General features: G+C 43.3%; 1 protein-coding gene across 1 annotated transcript in view; it reads right to left on the bottom strand.

The window, feature by feature from the left end:
• Positions 1-2,596: 2,596 nt before the first annotated feature.
• Positions 2,597-19,992, bottom strand: part of gpc5b (glypican 5b) — a 94,300-nt gene continuing 76,904 nt past the window's right edge. Inside the window, exons 8-9 of the mRNA XM_035781451.2 lie at positions 18,831-18,966; positions 2,597-4,969 (exon numbers count right to left, since the gene is read on the bottom strand). Of these exons, the coding sequence (XP_035637344.1) occupies positions 4,770-4,969; positions 18,831-18,966 (336 nt within the window). The 3' untranslated portion in view covers positions 2,597-4,769. The remainder of the gene's footprint in view (positions 4,970-18,830; positions 18,967-19,992) is intronic.

The raw sequence follows: 19,992 nt of genomic DNA, 5'->3' as shown, positions 1-19,992 counted from the left end.
GCAATTGAAGGCATCTAGGGCTTATGCTAACTTTGATTGTGTTCGATGAAAACGATAGGCCTTTGTATACGTTGTATGCAACATTATCGGCAAGTGACTTGATTGATACCTACTGTGCCAAAGCGATTTATAGTTGTTAATCTGAATATACATTGAAATCACCTGATGTAGGTAATTAAATAATTGAATAAATAATAAGAAAAACATGTTTATTTATTAGCCGAGTGGTTATAAGTATTTAGCCATGTCATGTGAAATAAGCCTCGTGAAATAATAAAAAGTGCAAGAGATAAAGCCTCCTGTTGCATGTAGGTTTAGATTATTTATGGATTGATCCTATCAAAACAGAAATATCAAAACATTATTTTAACAACTCCAAAGCAATTGCATGTGGCGCAGGAACCACTGACTCGCTGCATTAAAAAAAAAAAATCAACACCTGTTGGTAGCAGGTGGCAGGCAGGTAGCCAACGGATAAGAGAATTGGGCCAGAAACTGAAAGGTCGCCTGGTTCGAATTCCCAAGCAGACTACGTAAAATAAAAAATATATAATTCTGTTGATGTGCCCTTGACCAAGGTACTTAACCCTAATTGCTCCAGTAAGTCACTCTGGATAAGAGTGTCTGCTAAATTACTAAAATGCTAAATGAAAGAAATACTGGTAACTCTCAACTGGTTAGGACAGCTGATGAGGTGCCCATTTTGTATATGCTAGGAATTAAAATTCGTATTAGATTTATGTTACAAATTGGGAAAACGTATGATATGTTAAACATTTTCTAAACGTGTGATACAGTATGTTACAAATTTTAGCTAGGTGGCTAATGTTAGCTAGCTCGCTAATTTTAGCTAGGCTAAGGGTTAGCTAACATGCTAAGTAGTTGCAAAGTATCTAAAAAAATAGTAAGTAGTTGAAAATATGCTAATTAGCCCAAATAGTCTGTGATTTTATACGAACTCGCAGCCTTTAGGTTGCTAGCCGTTCACGTTATACGTCAACCCATCCACCCCGATCAAGCACTCTACTTTCGTTGTTGCCTTAAGTAACCATCTGTCTTATGTAACCATACGAAACGTAACATATCACACTAAATGCTCCAAGACCAGATTGGAATCCCAGAAGTCTAGGAGATCTCCAACAAAGCCCTATGCCCTCCTTACCGTTTCTCTGTGACAGATGACCTCTCATGCTCTACTGTCCCCCAGGGCAGGCTGCTAATCTCAGTCCATCCCCTCAGCCCGTCATTGCTAAAACACGGAATTAACAACACACATTTGATGGATGAACACCAATTGAACTGAATGAACAGGTTAACTGTGAGGCTTAACTCACTACGTACACATGCACAACCCACACACGTATCCCATGTTTAAGACTCCACAGGGATGAAAGAGTGGGAAATAGAACGATGGTCAAAAATAGACATGGGTTCAACACATCTACATGTGCTGTATTGGCTATGTGTTTATGTGTGTGTCTGTGGCCCTGTGTGTGTGGTGCATTCCTGCAGCGTGGTGATGACAGTCTTGGGGCTGGAGGACAGGGCTTAGGTCAGAGGGGGCTGGGCTCAGCTGAGGAGTAGAGGGGACTGGGTGGTAGAGGTGGCTACAGCTCTCTGGGTCTGGCTCCTTGGATGGTGCTCTGCTCTGCCTCTGTCTGGATTGTGAGAGGTCCTGGAATAGCTCTGTGCTCTGCTGTGGGCTGCTGGCCTGGCAGAGAGAAGCAGCTGGTCGTCTAGCTCCGTTGATCCCTGCCTCTCCCTGACTGGAGGAATCCCTGCTATTAATGGAACATTATTACAAAGCACTATGTGACTATAGCAGCATTACAAAGGGTAACCCCGTCATTGGCCAAGCTAAATCCTATTCAATCTTTGTGATAGAAAACTGAATTCAATAGACTAATGGAGTTGAGCCAAAATGATGTGGCCTGGCCTGGCCTGGCCTGGCCAAGCTCCAGCCACAGTGTCACAGACGCTCTGGCACTTTGTTCATCTACTGTATGTAGAAATCTGATGTTAGGTTAACCTCTTGAGATGAAGCGTTGGAATAAATCAATTCACTATTTTTCTGCCTTTGTGTGTTTTTTATTAAACCGTTTGTACGTCTGATTGGATTCCACCTTTAACCTTTGTAGCGTTTGGTGAATTTGATCAAGTCGGGTACCTTGTAGACTTGTCAGAACACGTTCAGTTGCACTTAGACATAGTGGAAGTTTGTGAAACCAGCACTCTGTCTCTCTCTCCTTGTGGTTGTGGGCTCTGCCTCACAGGTTACTTGATATTCAGTGAGAGATGTATTTATTATCCAGCAGGGCCTGTAGGGCACTGGTAGTGATTGGAACCAGTTAGTGGGGTTTGGCAGCAGCCCTTGCCAATCCAATCACTGTAATCCAGTGAAGGGCCAGAGGGCAATGAGCAGTGGCAGCCAGCACAGTCTAGCCCTGCGTAGCCTAGCCTGGCTTAGCTCAAGAGGCACAGAGTGGCAGAAACAACATGGGCATGCACTGTTTGGCAAAGCCATGCAGAATCCCCAGCACAGATCTGGAAATATACTGTAGAAAATCCTTGTTTGAGAAGCAAATCTAACCCAATACAATATTCAACTTCCTTTATTAGTATTCATATCAACACTGCAAGCACACTGTCTCATAGCAGATGAGAAAAGAATGTTCACAGCTTGACGGTTTGGCTATGCATGACTGGACCTGAAATAAAACATGTCCTTACCACACTAACAGTTTTCTCAGGAACAGCTTGGCTAAGTGCCTCGACAAACACTTTGAACAGTTGAGGAAAACAAATCAGACTTTCATGCAAACTCACACAATCTCAGTCAGAGAATGCAAAGAGAAAAATGAGGAAAGACAAGTGTGTCAGGCACATCATGGTCAGGTTGACTGTTATATGTTTATTAAAATGCCAATGCGAGTCTACAAAGTCTCCATCCGTTTCAGATAAAGGGCCAGTCTAATATATCAGTCCTGTCATCACTCACCTGGCGTATGAACATTTCTGGCCTTTTAAAGGGGTTGCAAAGAAAGATTAGCCTCACAAGCCACCTGGCTTGCGAGTTTACATGAATGGTTCACTACCACGGAATCAGCGCAGAGGTAATCAGTCTGGTACTGTAATTACGAGGCTAAAGCAAGATCTCATATCCAAAGGTCTGATTGGTCAATTAACATTGACATTCAAAGGAGTGGAGCGGCAATGATGAGGTACATTACTGGACCTGGCATTCAGAACTAACAGGTGAGGCATAGGGTGCATTGCTATCCAGTATAGCAGAATATTGGACCTGTCACTCACTCTGTCTCCTGACAACAGCTCAAAGCCACCTGGATAGACATGGAGTTCATGGGGGGTCTTTATTGAGCTGAAGGCTCTTTATATGCAGCTATTGTTTCCTTGCTAGGTAAAACACACTTGGTTAATTTAAACCTGGAACTTCATGCAGAACGGAGGTGTTTGCAGCATCCCTTTAAAGATGGAATCTTCAGTAGGGGAAACAGCACCACTGACCACCCCACGTCCGTTGTTATTGTTTTTCGTTTGTTGACGAAGCGGAGGTGAGGAGCGTTGGGTAACCTGGTATAAAAAAATATCCAGTACTATTCTGCTGCATTGATGTCTGAGGGAAAAAAACTGTTGATTGTTTGCGATATTACAACAACAAAGAAGTTACTGCAAACAGACGTGCCAGTTTCACTATTCAGGATTCCAGCTTTAAAAAGTTAGCCATTTCTGTACTAAGAAAATGTAACATTTAAAACCAAAGATGAACATTTTGTGTGACTTCAGATATATACATTTATACACTTGCCATTATAATAGAGGTGATCTTTGTGCAATGGATGCATGTTAACTAGGATGTCAGTGTGTGGGAACATATGTTGAGGGTCAGGCTTGGTGCCCATCAAAACATACGGGCAAAATAATTTGGTGAAGTTTATATAAAGGTATCCAAAAAACTATTATTCCTCTATTTCCACAGCAACAACTCCAATCAAGCCCTTGTTATCCTACCCTTATACAGTACAAACTGTATATTTACATAAATGTGTATTTACATTTGTCCAATAGATCAGTTCTAGTACTGTACAAGCCATTATATGTTGTTACAGTAGATGATGTGGTAAAGAAACCCACATGTAGACATAAGTATAGGTAAATAAAGGCACACAAACAAACAAGGACACAATCAAAGTCCCACATGGGACAATATAAAACATGTACAGTGTGCTCGATGACAAACGCAAACTAAGTAACAAATAGAGAGAGCCCAGAGAGCATGGCAGTTGGCTTTGGGTGTGGACAGGTGATGAGAGATGTCTGTGTTGGGCCTGATTACATTCTTAAGTTCAGCACTGTTTCTGAACTTTACTGTTCATGACCTAAACCTAGGGACCACAGGAGAACCAAGCGAGTAGTGGGACATATAGCTGACCACATCTGACGGTCAACTGACTAGGCAGTTCAGTGAACCAGAGAGGAGGAGGCAGTGAGGACAAAGCAGAGGTAAAGGCAGCAAGGGAGAGAGAGAGAAATGCAGACATCCTACATCGCACAAACACAGCCATGCAGTCCAGCTCCCGCCAACTAACAGAGAGCTGCTGAGGAAAAGCCGCAGGTTGGCTGGCGAGCACCTCTTCTTGTCCTCCTTCTCATCCTCCTCTTCCTGCTTTTCCTTCTTGTGAATGCTCCCCACCTCTCTCCAGTGCTCAGTGGCATCATCAGCGGAGGGGAAGGGGATCTCAGAGTTGGTGTCATGGTAACCCCAAGGCAAACAGAAGGGTGATGAGGGTGATGGTGATAGCTGGGTGGTGTGTTGGGGTGTGGCCCGCAGCTTTCACAGCTACCTGTGGAGGGGGTTGAATGGTAGGGACCTGGTGTGGGGGCTCCCTGGCTCCTGGGCTCTTCCCCAGTGGAACACCAGCAGTGGCCACGTCCACTCTCTCATTCTCATCTGGGGAGGGAAACAGAGAGAGATACCAGATAGAGCTATTACTGTCACATCAAAGAGGTAGAAGGGGAAAGATAGAGAGGACAGAACGATTAAGACAGAGAGAGTGAGGTATCCTAACACAGACACACACAAACCTGTTCCAGGAGATCTACAAAACCTTAGATCAGTTGAAACTCGCTACTGACAGAATACACTCACAAAACAAGGAGACAAAAATTAATGTTTACAGTAAATTTGTGAGAACAACTCTGTCAAAGATGAACCCTACTTGGTTTCATGAGTTTCGCAGGGTTTTCACCCTCCGCAGCTTTGAATCAAGGGTGAGCTGTGGTGAGTAAATCACTGAGACAGTAACAGGACTAATAGTGGTATATAGTGAATGTAATGACAGTTAACATGAACCTGACAGCAGTTACAGCTAAAGCCAGTTAATGATCCACAGACATACAAGCTCCTGTGTGTGTATGTATAGTATGCAAGAACACACACAAAGTATTTAGATATGTATTTGCATAGGCCTATTGCTTTTAGTCAGATGGCCATCCACAAATACACATAATGTACCAAAGGTTTGGACATGCCAATGCAAGTGTTTTTCTTTATTTGTATTATTTTCTACATTGTGTAATAATAGTGAAGACACAAACTATGAAATGACACATATGGAATCATGTAGTAACCAAAGTGTTAAATCAAAATATACTGTATTTTATATTTGAGATTCTTCAAAGTAGTCACCCTTTTCCTTGATGACAGCTTTGCACACTCACCAGCAAAGCACCCCCACACCATCACACCTCCTCCATGCTTCACGGGGGGAACCACAACATGTGGATATCATGTGTTCACCTACTCTGCGTCTCTCAAAGACACGGCGGTTGGAAACAAAAATCTCAAAGTTGGACTCATCAGACCAAAAGATAGATTTCCACCAGTCTAAATGTCCATTGCTTGTGTTTCTTGGCCCAAGCAAGTCTCTTCTTATTGTTGTCCTTTAGTAGTGGTTTCTTTGCAGCAATCCGACCATGAAGGCCTGATTCATGCAGTCTCCTCTGGACAGTTGATGTTGAGATGTCTGTTACTTGAACTCTGTGAAACATTTACTTTGGCTGCAATTTCTGAGGCTGGTAACTAATGAACGTATCCTCTGCAGCAGAAGTAACTCTGGGTCTTCCTTTCCTGTGGCGGTCCTCATGAGAGCCAGTTTCATCATAGCGCTTGATGTTTTTTGCGACTGCACTTGAAATTTTCCGCATTGACTCACCTTCCTGTCTTAAAGTAATGGTGGACTGTCATTTGTCTTTGCTTATTTGAGCTGTTCTTGTCATAATATGGACTTGGTATTTTACCGAATAGCCCTGTCTTCTGTATACCACTCCTACCTTGTCACAAAACAACTGATTGGCTCAAACGCATCAAGGAGGAAATAAATTCCACAAATTAACAAGGCACACCTGTTAATTGAAATGCAAATCCAGGTGACTACCTCATGAAGCTGGTTGAGAGAATGCCAAGAGTGTGCAAAGCGGTCATCAAGGCAAAGAGTTGCTATTTGAAGAATCCCAAATATAAAATATATTTTGGTTTATTTTGCACTTTTTTGGTTACTATATGATTCCAGCGTAGCCTAGTGGTTAGAGTGTTGGACTAGTAACCAGAAGGTTGTGAGTTCAAACCACTGAGCTGACAAGGTACAAATCTGTCGTTCTGCCCCTGAACAGGCAGTAAACCCACTGTTCCCAGGCTGTCATTTAAAATAAGAATGTGTTCTTAACTGACTTGCCTGGTTAAATAAAGGTTACAAAAATATATTAAAAAATTCATAGTTTTGATGTCTTCACTATTATTTTACAATGTAAAAATAGTACCCTTGAACCCTTGAATGAGTAGGCGTGTCCAAACTTTTGACGGGTACTGTACATATACACAGGTGTGTGCGAGTGTGAGGTAAGTTTTAATCAATCAGTGTGTCTCCCTGCCCAGGCAGGCTGGAGGCTTGGTTTGTCCTCAAAGAGAGTTGTTATTTCAGCAGATACACAACATATGTCTGGAGAACACACTCCAGGTGCCCCTCTTCTGCTCAACGGCACTATGTGTGTGTGTATACGTGTGGTGACGTACTGGTGTCGGCTGGCATGCATTTCACTCCCTGACAAAACCTCTTCCTGCTCCCAGGAGTGTTGGCTGAGCTAAATGAGTGGATTAAGACAGTAAAGGCATCACGGACAGCCAAGGGGAGAAACAGAGCACAACAGACACGTCCTCTCACAATGGCCATTGTACTCTCACTACAATAGACAAAGGAGCTCTTTATCTCCCATTGCAATGAGGTGAGCTGTATATGATCATTACAAAATCATTATCGGAGATGAACAAACAGCCCCCATAGGCCTATTGACTTTAGCAATTGTATTGGCAGGATGTGCACATCCCAATGTGTTTGCCTGAATGTTTACAGACGTCTTGGTGAATATAAATCTGTGCATGAGAAAATCAGTGTGGGTCCTCAACAGATGATTTAATAGCGCCAGAATGTTTAGTCACTCTGCGTCCTAGATTTCATGCCATCTCAGTCACTGGCTGTGAGGAAACTTATATTCTCTGGAGAGTCAGGCTCATTCTCATTCAATCTGCACTGGGACAAGCAGCACAAACATACAACTCTGTATGTGTGTTTGTGTGTCCACGTGCATATGTAGAGGTGTGTGGGTGTATGCTTGCATGTGTGTGTGTGTTTAGAGGTCAGGGGTAATTGAGACAGTTTAGGGAGGAGGACATGACAGTGGATAGTGGTAGAGCAGTAGAGCTGATGGTAATGGGGCACTAAGCCTCGTGTCTACCCGTCTACATGCCCTACAGCACTGCTGTCTCCTAGCAACGCAGGTTGACGTTTATTGTCATGAGTTTTGCCCTGGAGGCAGAACTGAGTGGTTTCCGCTAGATGGGCCAGCTACAAAGTACAAAATTGTCTGTATCGTAAAATTGAATGAAAACAAAAATTTGCTTAAGGTTTAAGGTTAGCGTTAGGCATTACAGTTAGCAGTGTGGTTAAGGTTAAATTGTATTGTATGACTTTGTGGCTGTGCCAGCTAGTGACCACTCTGCAGAGCCACCTCCATCAGTACATGAGTCATCTTAATAAATGCCATACTGCCCTAGCAGCCCCAGAACATGTCACTGGGGATAGAGTGGAGACACACAGCCAGTTGGTGAGTGATGAGCAATGCCCAGAGTCCCAATGCTAATAAGCCCATTTGACCTTTCCAAAGAAGAGGTTAATGTGTGCGTGTGTGTGTTTGTGTGTATGTGTATGACGTTGACATTTCCAGAAATCTTCAGTGACGAGGTCCATAGGGATAATATCAGGAATTGCTCTCAAAAAAAGTCTGCATACAGTATGTGCCCACGCCTGTGTCTATGTCCATGTATACAGTGAATATGAGATGTGAACGTAACGGTGTTGACGATTTCATCTTAAATCTTCCCATAAATCCCATTGTGACAGGAGAAATGGAAGCTTTTAGTGTGCAACAGGGAGTGGCAATTGAATGAAAGCTTCACAAATGTTGCATTATTGTTAAAACATTTTAGACTGTTTATCTATGGGTAACAGGGTTGACGCGTTATATACTCGACCCGCTCAGTTGTCCACCACAAAACCAGAAAATGATGTCAAAATGCTGAATCTTGGCACTTTAGCAAGTCTTTATTAATGTAAAAAAATCTGGATTTATTGAATTCTCAATGTGATCTATATTAAAAGGGCACTTCATTGAATACAACATTCAATATTGGCCTACAATTTCTACTTTAATATTTTAAGGAAAACAAAAAGCAATCATTTCTTGGAAAAACCCTGCTATGAATATGATTTTTTTATGGTAATGTGTGAAATTTGAGGGTGTACTGTATTGGAATGAATATGTCCCAGTTACTATGAAAAGGCTGTTACACAGTGTGATGGGTTAGTAGTGAGACACTGCCAGGTTTGATGTATGCATCCTGAATTGTGGCCAGACTATGTGTCTGATACAGACGTCAGCTCCTACAGATCTGGGCTGGGGAAAGAGTCCCTCAGCTCTGTCTGCTTTCAGCTTGGGCGTCGTGGGGGTTGGCATATGCAAGGGGTTTGCAATGGGCGACAGCAGGGGCTCTCGAGCATGATGAGGGGAAATAAATCACCCAGCCGGGAGACATCGCCGTGACAACCCAGAGGAATTCGCCCAGCGAGCGGAGCCAGACAGGGTGAAATATGGAGGAGATCTCAGACCCAGCTGCAGATGCTTGCCTCCCTGCCTCTGCCTGGCTTCCTCTCTCACACTGACATGTTCATGAGAGGAGGAACACCATGCTCCATCAGGATTTCTGTTTGTCACAATCTTCTCTTGAGTGATGAGCTCATTTTATACCTACAGGCCATTCCTCATGGTCTTTGGCTGAATGGAAAGATGTACTCTAATCAGCCAGTTTCACCTGGACTGCCCTTGTTTTGGATACAGTAACAGTTGTGTAACAATCAGCTTTTTGACAAAGCAGGAATCACAAATATGGCAAATGGCCAAAAAACAAGGGCTTTGGCAGAGCAGGAATGTCATTAAAACAAAGTACGGACATGTGGTGTGTGTGCCACTCCTAACCATCTGAGCGAGAGCGTGGCGCTTCAGTGTCACACTATAACAAGGCAACAGCCACCATGGCGGTCGGAACACGTGACAATGTCCCGTCGGTAGGTGGGTCGGGACGTTGTGAGATCAGACATGGGGAATTGAGACATAACCCCCCCAAGGCCAGAGGCATCAGGCCAGTCAGTCATTAGCCTGCTCCAACCCAGGGGAGGAGCAGCAGTCAAGCCCCACTGTCAACACCCACACAGGAGGAGAGGGGTGGACGCCCCATTTTCTCACCTTCAGTGACAGCTAGTGGGGGAATTCCCCCAGTACTGTGCTGTGTGACTGTATGCTGGACAGGTGTGTCTTGGAGATGCCCCGTGACAACAAACAGGAGATGCAGCATGTCAGGGCTAGAACACAGGCAGGATTCAGATTGGCTGAGGTGAGGTCACCTTAATTATAGTTTACCATGCTGATGCAGTCTGGCGGCCCTTTATGTGGAAAACACCAGTCTTATAATTATCCATACGCACATACACATACCAGGACATAAGATACGGGCTGGGGTTTCACTGTGTGACACATGCAAACAGTGGTATGAGCTCCTGCCAGAGACCTGTGTGGTACCGGTAAGGGAGCATCCTTTGTGCCATGTCTGTGACAGCTGATGGATATGAGGGAGGATTGAGGTGTGGACTGTGAAGGGATGAAAGATAGTGTGAGAGAAGCAAGGCGTTAACAATAGACTTGTTAGACATAGACAGACATAACTCAACCACTCAACACATGGAATATTCAGATATGGCATTCCTGAGATTCTTAGAAGCGGTACTAACACTCAGATTGCACATAGTGTACAGTCCTAGAGATTCTCTCATTACATCGACTATTACCATCTACATAGTTGAGGCTGTACCAGATATACAGACAGTAGAAGAGAAAACACACACACACATTTACCCATTGATGTGATGTGACCTTGAGTGGGGTTGGAGGGGGGCAGGGGGGTAAAGGTATCCCTGTATTTCCAGCTGAATCAGTAATGAGCATTTCATTACCATGGCCAATATCCCTTAGAGAGGACTGGCTGCACACAAAAAGACCTGAGGCAGAGACTATACTGATTGTACACAATTGGACTAGACTGGCAGACACTACAGAACTGCTTCTCTCTCAGCCTTTCAGTACAGTATCTTTCTCTCTCTATCTGAAACCGTATATCTCTCTGGTGATCACACGACTGTCTCACCAGGAAAACTACCGTGGAGGAGTTTGGGAGGCTATTTAAGATGGAAAAAGATTGTGCTAAAGCGTACATTTGTATGATAGCACATGAACTTGTTTGAGTGCTCATGTATACTGTCGATGACATAGGCTAAGTATGGGTTGCTGCTGGGAAAGTAGTCTGTGGCTGAGAGGCATCTCCACTGGCCAATCTTAAAACCTACAGTACTACAGCAGTGCTTTTCCTGTTAATGATGATGATGATGATCCACAGACAGAGACAGAGAAACTCAGGGAACAGGAAATCCATATTAGCCCACGGCTAAATAAACCTAGCAATTTAACTGTAACTGACACACATTCCTCTTCACAGTCCAGGTGTAAGCACACACACACAATGCTGATGTAAAAACGACGTGGCAGAATTAAATAATGTAACATTTTGTAGAGGTACATGCAAATACAGAAAAAGAGTGGGCATGTTCATCACTGTCACTGTGTTAAACGTAGAGGCAGACAGTACATTACCCATCTTCCCTGACTGTCCTGTCAGTAGGGTTATAAATATTGTCAGCAACAATGTGATGGAGCTTTGGCACAGAGTCCGACCTCTAGTACATCAATCAATATCAATTACAATCTCTATCACACCTTTACTTCAACACCGATAACCAGACAAACATATATCAAAACAAGGCTGCCAGGTGAGGTGAGGTGTGTATATCCTCCCTCCTCACTAGGTGAACACAGAAAGGTGTTTGACCATAAAATGAGCCAATTTCCCTTTCCGTGTCTGCCTGTGCTTAGGTTTAATTGGCTGTAAAACAATGAAATAGAGCCACACAAACAGACAAAGGAAAATTGAAGCCACTTAGCCTACAACCACACTCATCCATACATACATACTGTATGGACCCAAACGTACATTGCATGGTCAGGATCAACCTGTTTCGCTCTCCATCTTTCTCTCACTCCACATCTGACACATGCACAGACACGCACACACACACACACTGGCAGTGCAGGGAAGGGTTGTGTTACACTGAGCTGCAGATTTCACCCTCCGCAACTATTTATCAGGCTCCAGAGCTGAACAATCGCATAGAGTTACAGATTGAGTACGGAGTCAGAGAAAGGAGCCAGACTCATTATAGGCCTTATTATTCTAGCCTCTAACCACAGCATCTCTTTATCAACAAATTATATTAATTTCTCTCCTGATGATTCACCTTCATCAAGGTGATACACTGGCCACTGGCTTAATTTATATAATCCTCACTAGCTGTTGTATAAACACCTTCAGTGCTCTATTCACCATACCATAATGGGAAAACTGAACTACTACAGTATACAATTATCAGAAGAGGCTGGTGGGAGGAGCTTTAGGAGGACTGTCTCATTGTAATGACTGGAATGGAATTAATGGAACGGAGTTAAACCTGCTGTTTCCGCCTCCCGAGAGGCGCAGCGGTCTAGGCACTGCATCGCAGCACTTGAGACGTCAATACAGACCCGGGTTCGATCCCAGGCTGTCGCAGCTGGCCATGACCGGGAGACCCATGAGGCGGCGCACAATTGGCCCAGCGTCATCCGGGTTAGGGGAGGATTTGGCCGGGTGGGATTTCCTTGTCCCATCGCATCCTAGCAACTCCTTGTGACATGCCGGGTGCCTGCAAGCTGACTTCGGTATCCACATTGGTGCGGCTGGCCTCCGGGTTAAGCGAGCAGTGTGTCAAGAAGCAGTGCGGCTTGGCGGGGACGTATTTCGGAGACTGCATGGCTCTCGACCTTCACCTCTCCTGAGTCCGTATGGGAGTTGCAGCGATGGGACAAGACTAACTAACAATTGGATATCATTAAATTGGGGAGAAAAAGGTAAGTATGCTTTCCATATACTGTATGTTTGATATGTTTGATGGTTTACAATGAGCACGTCCTACTATAGCGCCTTCCATCAGCCTCCTCTGATTAAGATCATTCCCAATTAAGAAAGGCCACATTGACCCACTCTTGCATCACTAAAAACTTCAACATGAATCTCAGCTAAAATCCTCACCGCCAATCCATCTTCCACTCATATGTTGCACAAACAAATTTGTACAATTGATAGAAATCCTTTTGAAATGTCTGTGTCAGTATATCTTAAATATGGTTTGGATCATATGCATCTATCCAGTGTGTGGGCAGAAGGATCCATTCTAGACGAGTAGTAACAGTGAGAGAGCACAGTGAATCTCTCATTCTTTAATGAGGGTTATTTCCCACCCCTGGGATGCCATAGACAATGCATTACTGACTCTGCACTCAATTAGACACTACACCTAGCACATTCAACCCAGCGACAAGCTGTTTACCACCACACACACACACACACACACACACACACACACACACACACACACACACACACACACACACACACACACACACACACACACACACACACACACACACACACAATTACTTTTAATTACAATCTCATGAACTTATTACTATCCAAAGACTTGTGAAAAAGCATCATATTGTCAGTCATCCGTCAGAAAGAGATACTGTATATGGTATATTGCCATACTGTAGCATAATTACTACGGTACAAGTCATATTGTAATCTGTCACTTGTACATGACATGTGGAACATTTTCACGATCAACTTCAAATAACTGCAAACCGGATTGTTTTGTTGGAACAAGGTTTGGGGTTTAGGCCGCATTTCGCTTTAGGCATGAATGTCAAAGCCTCACCCAGGGATGAAGGAAAGCTCCTAGCTCATCTACTGTAGGCTACGTCCTATGTATGTCAGGAGCCCAATGCCATAGTTACTGAGAGATAAACGTATACCAGGCAGTGCCAAAGGAAGACCCTAAAAATGATCAAAGACCCCATTGCCACCCAAGTCATAGATTGTTCTCTCTACTACCGCATGGCAAGTGGTACCAATACACCAAGTCTGGAACAAACAGGACCCTGAACATCTTCTACCCCCCAAGCTATAAGACTGTTAAATAGGTAGCTAAATAGTTCACCAATAGCTACCCGGAATATCTGCATTGACCCTTCTTGAGCTAACTGTTCACTGCTGTTACTATTAATCCTGTTGCCTAGTCACTTTACCCCAACCTATATGTACACATCTACCTCAATTACCTCGTACCCCTGCACATCGACTCAGTACTGGTACACCTGTATATAGACAAGTTATCATTACTCATTGTGGATTTATTTCTATTTATTCCTTGTGTTATTATTTTTAAAATATACAATCTTTTCCACTATTTCCCTTTTTTTTCTCTGCATTGTTGGGAGTAAACATTAGTACATATTTCACTGTTAGTCTACACCTGTTGTTTACGAATCATGTGACAAATAAACATTTGATTTGACTTGTAATGAGATCGTGTAGTCATGGCATAGGGATCAATCTAATACAAGGAAATGCCCTGTTCTGTCACCGTGCCACATAAACAATGATCAGCCCATAGGGAATAGAGGGAGAGAGGAAGTTTTAAGGAAGGACTGATTGAATTATACAACAAGCTTGTTCACAATACATACATATCATTAAATCCAATCACAGTGAAGCTTTAGGGGCTCTTAGATCACAGTAACAATCATATTATAAGTACTCTCATAAACACTGAAATCCAATGCAGATTTCACTGGAAGGCAACAGAACCAGAGCTGCAGCCACTGTCCAGCCAGTACATTTACACTGTGTTAAAACAGAACTAAAGGAGCCAGAGGAACACTGGTGTTGGCAGTGACAAACAGACCCAGCCCCACTTACCCTGAATGTGAACAGTGTACACACAGCACTGGGCCAGGGGTCTGCTATGTTCTACTCTGCCTACCTCAGCTGCTCTCCATCTCTCCCCTGGGGCCAACACTGCCACGGATATTATCAGCTAAGCACTTTAATTTCCCCTGGCCTTCCCTTTTATCCAGGGGATCTGCCTGGAAGACCATAGGGAGCACAAAATGGCTGCTGCTGCACTCCGTAGCAGATGTATGCATGGCACCACACAGAGAAAGAGAAACTGGCTTTCTAAACCAGAACACACCCTTCAGTTGGACATGAGATACTGTTGCTGTTTATTCTAAACTACGATTGATCTGCTTTGCCAAATGTGCAGACAGTGCGCTGCTCACCAGAAAATTAATTGTGCAAAATGGGCGTTGTTACTGGGAACCTCAGCTCTATGTACTGTATTTATGAGGAAGGGGTTAAAATATGTCAACGACCATGCTTTGCGAACAAGGTGAGGCTTATGTCTGACTGCTCTGATGTGTTTAGTCAAGCAGAGTTCCTATGTTCCTCCTCCCATTGTAATAACCGGGGTTACAGTATGTGTATTTTATTCCATGCATAGTAAATCCTCATTCTTTCTGTGAATGGTGGCAAATAACGGCCAATCAAAACGGGGATACACATCAGCATCTTTTGCGTGGCGAAGAATCTCATTTGTCAGGAATTTACATTTGCATTTTACGGCCGCCACAACGCAACGGACCAGCCTCAGCCTCACGTCACCGTGGAAGACTAATAGGCCATGCAATGCGTTCATTTCCTCAGCTGCCTTCATAAGCAGACATTTCCATCTCAATTTAAACTTTGAGAGAGGGAGTTGCATGAAAGGGATCCGAGACAACAACATTAGAAACACACGCACATTAAATATGAAAGACCAGACCGAAAGCGCTCGTCTAGAGTGTGGTATCCTGACCTTGCATTATTCTATCAAGGAGAGAGAGTGACAGTAGAGGATAGACGAAGGTAATGTAAAATATATCGACATATTTTTAGACTAAAATAAACATTTTGCCTGCTAATCAATCGGACATCAATCATTTCTCAATCAATCAAAACTCTGTTTGTGTTCTCTTTGTAGCGTCGTCCTTGAACGAGACCCTGGAGACCACGGACCACCTTGTATCCATAGCAACAGAGATTGTCCCAGGAAAATCCCAGATCATTCCTCTCCCGGAGCAGTGCATTTTGGGAATTCTGGAGGGGAGGATATGTTCCATTTCTCTGGGATGGTCATAATCATAGAAGGTGGATAAATTAATACGTCCTACCATTGAAAAAAAATAGTAAGTTCCGGTCTGCTTAACAGAGGCATCAAAGCATTAACAGCTGGGTCTGGTCTGTTTAGTTCATTGACTGTATATGAACCAAAAAAAATTAGGGAGTGGGAAGTTTCAATTCCTCTTCCGTCTCTGGTCCTAATTACATTTCCATTATTGACATTGCAAAAGGGCGGACCTGTCTCAGCAAAGGAACTCTTGTTTATTTGAGATGAGAAAATCAATTTAGAATCCTAAAAGATTCCAGAAGAAAAAGAGAAAGATTTGATCCCGGCCTCGGTGTGAAAACCTCATCCAAACAGACCAGGGGCTGGCAATCCATCTTGACTCCAATCATTTTCTAAGTAAAGAAAACATTCCTTTGATATTGAGAAACACATTATTAAAGCAGAGTGGAATCCAACAGCAGAGTGGAACCACATTGTCATCAAACAACAGCCAAACACCACTGCAGATTCACCACGACCAAGCAATAACTCATCATAGCACAACTATCATGACATCATGGGAGGACCAGGCCAATCTGACCAGGGTATCATTGTAGGATTAGGAGAAAACTTAATAGCTCAGAAAACAAAGATGGATACACTGTAGTGAGAGGAGAGAGAGAGAAATAAAGAGAAAGATCTGTGATTCAATATTATCTAACATCCTGACACAGTAGAGCGTAGCTTTTCTGAATATCTCTCTTTGGGGATCATAGAAAGTAACTCCGTGACATAGGCATAGTGCACTATGGAAGCTTTACTGTGGAATAATCAACATATCCCCTTTTCCATTCTGTTACGGAGTTATGATGTAGCTTCACGTATACATACATACATAGAATCATACATACAATCAGACATACAGTACATACCTATGCTGGGGTAGAATTAGCTCAAAACAGGATGGATGCAAACCTCAGTCGAAACCTCTCCTCTCAGTCTACCCTTTGTATCCCCCACACCACCATATTGGACTACTATTCTAGTCATACCTGTACATCTACTGTACTACCCTGTTCTCTCTGTCCAACTATTAGTCTCTACTCTAGCTGACCTGTATAGCCTCCCATCCTCAGCCACCCCCAGTGTTATCTCACAGTGCCTCTCCCCTGTTCAGCTTCCATGTGATCCCACCGCACAATCTGCTTCCCTCAGCAGACGGAGAGATGGAGAGAGAGAGAGAGAGAGAGAGGAGAGGCAAATGGGTAAATCCTCCTCAGCTCTCTCAGGATGCCCCTTCTGGCTCCATTTCGTGTGTGTGTGTATGTGTGTGTGTGTGTGTGTGTGTGTGTGTGTGTGTGTGTGTGTGTGTGTGTGTGTGTGTGTGTGTGTGTGTGTGTGTGAAATGAGAGCACAGAGAGGATGGCCTGCATTAAGCTTCTGTATGTGAACTTTAGGAGTGCTGACAGTATGGGGAAGAATGGACCCATTCTATCAATGCAAGTCCCAGTCCCAGTCTCACACGAGTACAGAAATACACTCACCTTTACATGCTCACACACACATTCAGAGTGTGACAACAATTTATGAGAATCTGTCAACAGCCCGTACCAGCTGTATCCAAATCTAACCTTTGGCTTTGACGGAGTGCAGAAGAGTAAAGTAGTGAAACCAGGGTCTTGCTTCCCAGCAGTCACACTTCACTGAGCTACAACTCATTATGAAATTCAGCTTCTAGGGACTTCGCTATGGGTAATGAGCGGGATCAGTGCTCGCTGTGTGTTGTACGAGTTACATTAAGCCACAAACCATACTCATGAATACTCATTTAATTGTCATCGTCACAGCTAATCTCATTTAAAGGTGCAACCTTTACCCTGCTTGTTCACTGCTTTCCCTATTGAAGGGATTTGTAACCACTTGCAAAGATAACCATGTCCACTCATCATTACTCCCACTAGGTGTGTAGCATGCTGCAAACTCACTTGTCCTTCAAATGACTTTGAACAGATTTTGTCTTCACCAGAAGGTAACAGTCACTATAATAGAAGATTATACTTCATATAGAAATATTCTAGTTCTCTCCCATCTTTCCTGCGCTGTCGCTCTTCTTGCACTTTAAATGCGCCCTGGTTGAGCTGTGTTGTGGAGGACTTGAGAAAAAGCTTTCACCTTCCTCTTCTGAAGAGCTCAGGCAGACGGCTGGAGCACAGCAATTACTAGCAGACAGACAAGTGTCATTTACCTACTCCACAGATCTTAGAGGCACAGACTGAACCAGGGATCAGTGCTTATCTCTCCTCTCTCACCTCTCGCTCTCCCCTTGTTCTCTCGCACACTCTTTCTAATGATCTGAATAGAAGAGACTGGATGAACGAACAATCTGCAATCAGATTCAAACCTTTCCACCTTTTGACACCTCTATTTTGGTGAAGTTGCTTTCACAAAGCCAGCTTTTACAAAGAGAAAGTGAGTGTGTTTATGAGTCTGTGTACACAATAATTCATCCTTTGTATTGCAGTAGTGCTGGTATACAGCCATGAGCCAGTTCTACCACAAATAATATAATAACAATTCAACTTGAAGTAATTGGGAAAAAAATGCTGTCCACAAATCAAATCAATCAGTATCCTACACTGAGGATAAACCCACACAAGACACTGGTACTTGTTTTATTGATGTGTTATTTCACTGACAGCTGTTGTCAGCCTGTTCTTCTGACCATTTGCATATAGCAGAAGATAACATCATAAGGGGAAAGTATAGATATGGATTAGTCAGAGAGGAAAAGGCAGCTAACGCAACAGCAACATACTGTATTGTAGTAGACTTGAGACACAGACAGGTTTCAATACTAGTCTCTGACATCTGACACAAGCAGCAGTCTCATCTACAGGGAGTCTAGTTGGCTGAGGTAGGAGAGAGTATGGGGAGGGAGAGGAGGATCAATAGGCAGATGAGGAAAAGGAGGGGTGAGGGAATAAAAATGAATTAAAGAGGGGGGTTCTGACTCACCAGTAAAGTCTTCCTCTCCAGATCCCTGACATCCGTCCTCATCGTCACATTCTCCACTGGCCTCTCCTCTCGTCCCACTGCCCGTCTCCACCCACGCCCCCCATTCTGTCGCCCAGCCCATCTGACCCTGCATCTCCTGTAACACACACACACACAAACATAAGTCAGAGGTCAATTGGGGTAATCCGGTCTGAAAATAAGCCACATCAAATTCTGTACTGTTCCACTGTTCAAAACAAAACATGTTTTAAATGGACAGACGAATGCTAGAGCACACAATACATACTGATCTGCTTACAAATCAAATGTTATTTGACACATGTGCCGAATACAACAGGTACCTTACAGTGACAGTTAATATGGACATAACCCATGTGCATATACATCAGTAATAAAACTGCCCCTCCCCCAAAAAATGATGTGAAATCAAAAACGGCAATTATAAAATTTCAGCAAACTGGTAGACAGAGCTATGAGTTCAGCTTAGATGTTCTTCCCTTTCCAGCATTATTACATCTGACTGCAGGCAATGTTGATGAGCCAGTCTTCTGCAACAGAACATTGTGCTTGTCTGCATAAAGTGATCTTGCGAACAATGCATTTGACACAAATTAATAAAGTATGAAAAATACACTTGTCCTCTGAATGGCAATATTCGCTTTTGCAGGCAGCACAGATCAACGTTCCGAAAACAAAATGAGGGGTTTCGTGTTGAACAAAATGTGATGATATCCAACTAGAGCCTAGTATGCACTGTTCAAAATGTTGGTTCATCTGAGAGGTGGGTAACATTTTACTTGACACCCAGTGTCATAACATGTCATGACACGGTCATAACCCTGTCAAAACCGATATATTTACACCTGTTGTGACATATTGCATTTTTTTTATGGCTGGTTATGACACCTAGATAGTGTCAAAACCAACATTTATTCAAATGAGTTTTCCCTGTCAAGAACTCTCCTTTCATTTAAAAGTGTGTTTCTTAAATCCTTTACAGTCATTTTTATATCATATTTTAAATAACTTGGAGAACACACACTTTATGACACTGCTAAGAAGCATTCTGACCATTCTGTGTCACTTTACTTGGACTAAGGAAATATACTTTGAGACTGTCAAGAAGCATGATGACCATCATAATCATATCAGTCAGATAGGC

Source organism: Oncorhynchus keta, chromosome 1 (genome assembly GCF_023373465.1).
Source record: "Oncorhynchus keta strain PuntledgeMale-10-30-2019 chromosome 1, Oket_V2, whole genome shotgun sequence".
Taxonomy (NCBI): Eukaryota; Metazoa; Chordata; class Actinopteri; order Salmoniformes; family Salmonidae; genus Oncorhynchus; species Oncorhynchus keta.
The sequence above is the reverse complement of the archived record's forward strand: the minus strand, read 5'-3'. Positions and strand labels throughout refer to the sequence as shown.